Raw genomic sequence first — 5,865 nt, forward strand, 5'->3', positions numbered from 1 at the left:
TCGATGATATGATAGTGGTTACTGATTGACTGGGCCAATTTGCTCCCTGTGTGTTTGTAAATGGGTGGCTGTAAATTAGTTGTCGCAATAAAGCATGCAGGCATTAGTCCCAGCTGACATTGACTCAAGAATGGTCTGTATAGTTATGGTGCATTAGAGTTGAGGAGCAAGTTCTCAGTTCACTATGGGAGAAGTGAGCTGAAATACAATCTTGCTGCTTCTCAATGCAGCCCAAAATCCCTGCATTTATGGTGCTACTTGCCCAAGAGTCTTTGCTTTTTTACATTGGGTTTTAAGATGCTTTACACAGGTGTGGATCATGGCAATGGACTGTATAGGCTCCAGCGACGCCTTCAAACTGGGGATTTTAGGAAGCATTGTTAGGAGGTAAGCGTTTATTTGGTTTACTTCAGGCACACTGTTCTTCAGAGCAGCATATGATATCTTAAGCCTAGTCTTGTGTAACTCTGTTACCAATTCCTCCTATGAGCTAGCAAACATGTTTCTGAGAGAAATGTGTCTGTACGTTTGTTGGAACATGTAGCCTACCGGTACGCATCATTTCATTTATATTAATCTTATTTTCATTTCCTGGCAACTTGCAGCTAGAAAAACTTGTCTACAGTACACACCAGCTACTATGTAAAGAAGAGGTTTATGGTTTTGGGAGGCATTTTTGTCCGTGACTTTCTCGCACGAGTGCTTTTGGAACATAATGACATGCTCTGTTTATTGTTTTGTCAAAAGCTGTATTGTGGTCTGTATGAGTGGTTAAGCAGGTAGGCCTACTGGAAGTAAACTGCTTCCCCCTCCCTGAGCCGGGCTACTGGAATCCATAGTGGCACGTGTCTCAAGACTTGGCATCATAAAGTCTCTGTGGTATTGCTGGCTGGGTCAGTCATTTTTTGTCTTAAAATGACTTGCGGTCTGAGGTATGCACTCACTCACTGTCACGTGTAGGCTGACTTGACTGCCTGCCTGATGTGTGTACAGAGTGTTACCTGTTAAGTCTGGCTCACCCATGTAGCTGTAGGATGGAGAGACTAGGGAAAAAGAGGTAGAGAGGGAGGGGGCATAGACCTGTGAGCCTCGTTGTGGCGTTTCCGATCCCGGATTAACTCACTGACGGAGATGTTGTTGAGCACCTGCCAACTCAGGCCTCGCTTTCCTGCACCACAACACAAGGGAAGGACTGAGGAGATGGACGCACAGGGCAGAATGGGACCTACAGGCTAGATATCAGGTCAATATGTAGAGCAAAGTAGAAATAGGGTCAGTCAAGGCACTCGAGGCCTCTTTGAGTTCAACCGTCGGTTTATGCTCTGTAGCCATTGTGTTGGTATGTCTGTGTTGTGCTGGCTGCTGTGTGTTTACTGTATATAGAGTATTTATAGTGTAAGATCAAGCCGCTCTGGAGGAAGGCTAAATTCCCCCGAGGAATGTTTCCAGAGTTCTCAGGAGGTAGAGCTGAGCCAGTCGCTCACACTTTGGCTGCGGTGCCTGAAATAGGGCTCTGTTGTTTTAAGCCAGGGAACTCCGTGAAACCTTTAAAATCCGGTGCTTTTGGAGGACTTAGGCCAAACAGGCACGAGAGAGCGCGAGAGGCAGCCAAGTTTCCCCCTGAACAGGTACTGGGACAGCGCTGAGTTTGTCTGGGATAGTAACTAGGCTAGCTAGATAGATGCTGTGGCAGTGCTGTGTTTGTCTGGTGTGGGGGGTGTGGGGGGGTAGAAGATACTGTGATGTAGCCTAGCCAATCTGGTAAGGTTGTCTTTAAATGGAGGTTGTACTTGGGAATGATGGGTAGGACCAAATAACTTGTGGTGGTGTTAGGGATGGGAAATGTAGACGTGATATCTATGGTGTTTCTGATGGGACAGGGAGTTAGTGAGGGCTTCTCTTTGGTTTCTGCAGTGTGTGGCCATACAGGGGTTTGAGGTGTTTGCAGACCCGTCCAAAGCAACATGAACACAGGCTACATTCAGCAGCAGCTGATTATGTGGTGAGTGCCGATGTATCCTCCAGGGTTGAGGTCAATTCAAATTGAAAGCAGTCAGTTCAGGAAGTAAACTGAAATTCCAATTCAGTAATTGAAAAAAGGGCACCTATATTCAATGCTTTAATTCAAAGCTTTTTCCATTTATTCATTTTCAATTCAAATCACTTCCTGAATTGACTGCATTTCATTTGAATTGACCCCAACCATGGTATCCTCTGAGTTTGTATTAACCCACACCTCTCGTCTCTGTGGTTCCCTAGGTCCCTGGATGCCCCGCGGCACACCGTCCTCGCCCGCCTGCGCACGGCGCCCCCCGATGGCCGGCAGCTGACCCCGCCCCCTAGGATGACGGTGAGCGAGCGGCTGCGGGAGAAGATCTCGGCGGCGTTCTACCGCCATGGGCTGCTGTGTGCCTCCTATCCGGTGCCCATCATCCTCTTCACCTCCGCCAGTATCCTCGCCTGCTGGTACGTCTGAGGAAGGGGTGTGTCTATGGGGGGTTCTGGGGATGGGCGTGTGCATCTTCAAGAGATGATATGTGAGCGTTCTTGTACTGGTTTCTCTGAACACGTTCAGTGTTGGTTTAAGGCAAGTTGTGAAATGATTGTATATTTATTTTTATATCAACATGGGCAGAGGTGAGATGGTAGGTTAGGAGAAGAGAAGCAGATGGATGAAAAGAAGAGGGAAACAACAGAGCAGACCCTGCAAAACCCAGTCAACTAAATGAAACAGCCATAGCCAAACACATAAATCAGGACTCGGAACAGAACACACACTTCTCCACCTCAGAGGTCAACCCCGTCACAGTTGAAAGGTCACAGATGAGAAGTCAGGACCGGATGGAACGAATACGGTACAGCATGGAACCATGTGATGCAGCAGTGCAGTGCCAAAAGCACGGCTGGCTGACGGCTGCGCTGAGTGCAGGGAATTAAAGGGGTGGAAGCAGAGTTAAAAAGAGAAACACAGCAGAGGGCTGTGAGAAAGTGACCCCTGGAGAATAGGCCTGTCTGTGTGTTCCAGGCCCTCCATCTGCCTCCCAGGAGGTGGGGGCTCCTGCTGCAAAACAAGAGGCCTTTGTGGCAGTACAGTGACCTTAGAGAGGGAGAGCGAGCGGGAGAGAGGGTGTAGTGTCCTCAAAGAGAAATCTGTATCCCGTGGCCCTGGGCCTGACAGGCTGCCAAAGAAACAGGATGTTAGTGTTAAAGCACTAAGATACTGAGCAACACTCTGTCACATCACTATTGTACTATACTTTGGAACTATGCAAACTGCACATATTGATGTGGTGCAGGTCAGGATACTGAGTCAGTTTTGACAGCGTTTAGTGTATAGAACACCCAGAAATGTTTCAGTGTGTTCAGTCCTCACCTGAAAATAAATTTCCAAATAACCTGTTGGAATCTTTTAGTTAATTATTCAAGAGGTTTGAAATGCTTTTGCTCGTCCACGAATGTGGACTACAACTTCTCGGCAACAGAGCTGGGTCTACCCTTCCCAGTGAAGTAGTCTCCTCACGAGGGGTAATAAAATAACACAATTGTAGATTTCTACTCACAAGGTCCGGATTTTTCTAGAACTAGGTGGCACAGAGATTTTAACTGGCTATGGTTGGCATCTTCCAAATGTGTACCTACTTTCATCCCTTTGCTGCAATGTATTGCCAGGGTGTGATCATAATTTCCATTCGTGGTAAAGAATGTGCCCAATGGCCTGAATGAGACAAATGCAGCACTGTCACTCTGGCTGTTTGTCTTCGCCTCAGTAGCCTTGTAGCTTTCCATGAATTTTGGAAACGCCCTTGAACTTAATGCACTTGTTGGTTGATTGTTTTCGTTGTTTCTGTGTGTGTGTGTTTGGGAACACCACCTGTTTGCAGGGCAAATGGGCCCTAGAAAGTGGGCCTTTGTAGAAGAATGATTGAGTGATGATGACAACCTGGGATTAAAGGTTGTAGTTACACATACATTAGGGTGGAATTAGTGGGTATTAGTTAGACTCATGTTTTTACAAACGCACATTCATGAGTGGATATGGTATCGGCATATTAAGCACTAAACCCCTTCAATCCTTTTCTCATTAAGTGTGTTCATTCCTGTGTCTTTGTGTGGGCGTGCAATTGTACATGTGAGCGTTATCGGTCTACTAAATCTTCTAAATCTCAGTGTGTTTCATAAGAGCCAACCTCTTCCCAGGAGAACAGGGGTGTTGGTCTCTAGTTAATACTTAATCTGCCAACAAAGGACAGGGGAGGCAGTGGCACTGACTTATTTTTTCTCTCTTACAGACATTAACACACTTGCATACTCAGGGATGCTTATTTGATCATACATGTATTATTACATACATTTAACTGTAAGGTAATGATCATTTTGATAGAGGGTGTGTATTTTAGTGCTGGGATAAGAAGTCTCAATACTCAGGCCTGTAACTAATATTCAGACCCAAATGTAATGTATTCTCCACTCCCATGTGATCGCCTGTCCTCCCTCTTCTCTCTCCCCCCTCTCCCAGTTACCCCCTGCTGCGGCTGCCTCTGCCGGGGACAGGGCCGGTGGAGTTCACCACACGGGTCCGAGATTACACCGTCCCTTCCCATGAGCCCCAGGGAGACCTCGGCGAGCGGCCTGACTGGGTAAGACTCACGGTCAAAAGATCAACCCACTTACAGAGCCTACGTAGCTTGAGATTTGGACCGTTTACATGGTACATCTTTCTTTTGTGGAACTCAATGAGTACCATTTGGTACCAGGTAGTTCTTTGAAATACCGTCTGAAAAAGGGACTACAATAACCCATCCATCTCTCTGCCCATGTTTTACAAAACCCTCTCGCTCTCCTGTTCCTCCAGTATCAGGGTCCTCCGGTGGCCTACATCCAGCAGGTCCTGGTGAAGGCAGCTGTGTCTCCCTGGGACAGTACGCTGGTCCCTGTGGACGTGTTCCGCTCCCCACTGGGCCGCGTATTCAGCCTGCTGGAGGAGATCCGCAACCATGTACACAACGACGGGTATGGGGAAACTACACACACACATCCAATGTCTCTCAGCCGCCTCTAGCTCTCCCTACCTTAAAATGCACCTTGACTTGACCGGACTTACCTCTCGTCTCTTTGTAGTTCTGGGGTCAGGAGCTTGGAGGCGCTCTGCCTGCAGGTGACGGACCTGTTGCCGGGGTTACGGCGTATGCAGACGGTGCTGCCGGAGCACGGTTGTCTGTTGGTCTCCCCCGGCAACTACTGGCAGAACCAGCGGGAACTGTTTGACTCTGACCCCGACCTGCTGAAGACCGTCCACCAGCACGAACCCAAAGGACTGCACACCTCCGCCACACTGAGAGGTAGAGAGGGAGGAAGGTGATGGGAGGGGTCAGGTAAATAGAGGGCAGAGCAGAGGAAGTATCCTTTTGTATCCCTTTAGCTAATGCTCATTGAGCCCCAACTAGAACATGTGAGCGGAGTTGAGCGGTTGGAAATTGCGCTCATCGCTCATGGAGCGGTGCTTGCGCTCCATGGCCTTTCCTACCGCTCCAAATTCGCTCCGTTCATTAAAATCACAATTTAACCAACACCCATCTATTTTTGTGACTACCTGGACCTACCAATTTGGTTTTTAAGTATTGAAACCAAACCATATGGATTTGAATGAAAAGTATTTGAATAAACATGAGAAGGTAAATGTAAGAAGCGAACATCATTTCAAATAGGCTACATGTCATATTAAACAGCATATACACACTCTAAATAGGTCAGGAGCCACACAGGGAGCCTAAGAAGGAACGAAAATGAATTATTTCGGCTATATTATTTCAAGGCTATAGTCTACAAAGAAATACATTGGGAAGCATTTGTGAGTGCGACACTAGT

General features: G+C 47.3%; 1 protein-coding gene across 1 annotated transcript; it reads left to right on the plus strand.

Moving 5' to 3' along the window:
• The first annotated feature begins 1,650 nt into the window (after positions 1-1,650).
• Positions 1,651-5,700, plus strand: LOC123490750 (sterol regulatory element-binding protein cleavage-activating protein-like). Its single transcript, XM_045220625.1, has 5 exons — positions 1,651-2,002; positions 2,260-2,466; positions 4,517-4,637; positions 4,853-5,010; positions 5,119-5,700. Exons 1-5 carry the CDS (start codon positions 1,965-1,967, stop codon positions 5,357-5,359), a joined length of 765 nt encoding a protein of 254 aa, XP_045076560.1. The 5' UTR covers positions 1,651-1,964; the 3' UTR covers positions 5,360-5,700.
• Positions 5,701-5,865: the final 165 nt, after the last annotated feature.

Source organism: Coregonus clupeaformis, unplaced genomic scaffold (genome assembly GCF_020615455.1).
Source record: "Coregonus clupeaformis isolate EN_2021a unplaced genomic scaffold, ASM2061545v1 scaf4612, whole genome shotgun sequence".
NCBI lineage: Eukaryota > Metazoa > Chordata > Actinopteri > Salmoniformes > Salmonidae > Coregonus > Coregonus clupeaformis.

Coding starts and splice junctions, on each gene's coding strand:
- LOC123490750 (XM_045220625.1), top strand. CDS start 1,965: ATGAACACAGGCTACATTCAGCAGCAGCTGATTATGTG. Junction 2,467..4,516: donor GCCAGTATCCTCGCCTGCTG/GTACGTCTGAGG, acceptor CCCCTCTCCCAG/TTACCCCCTGCTGCGGCTGC. Junction 4,638..4,852: donor TCGGCGAGCGGCCTGACTGG/GTAAGACTCACG, acceptor CTGTTCCTCCAG/TATCAGGGTCCTCCGGTGGC.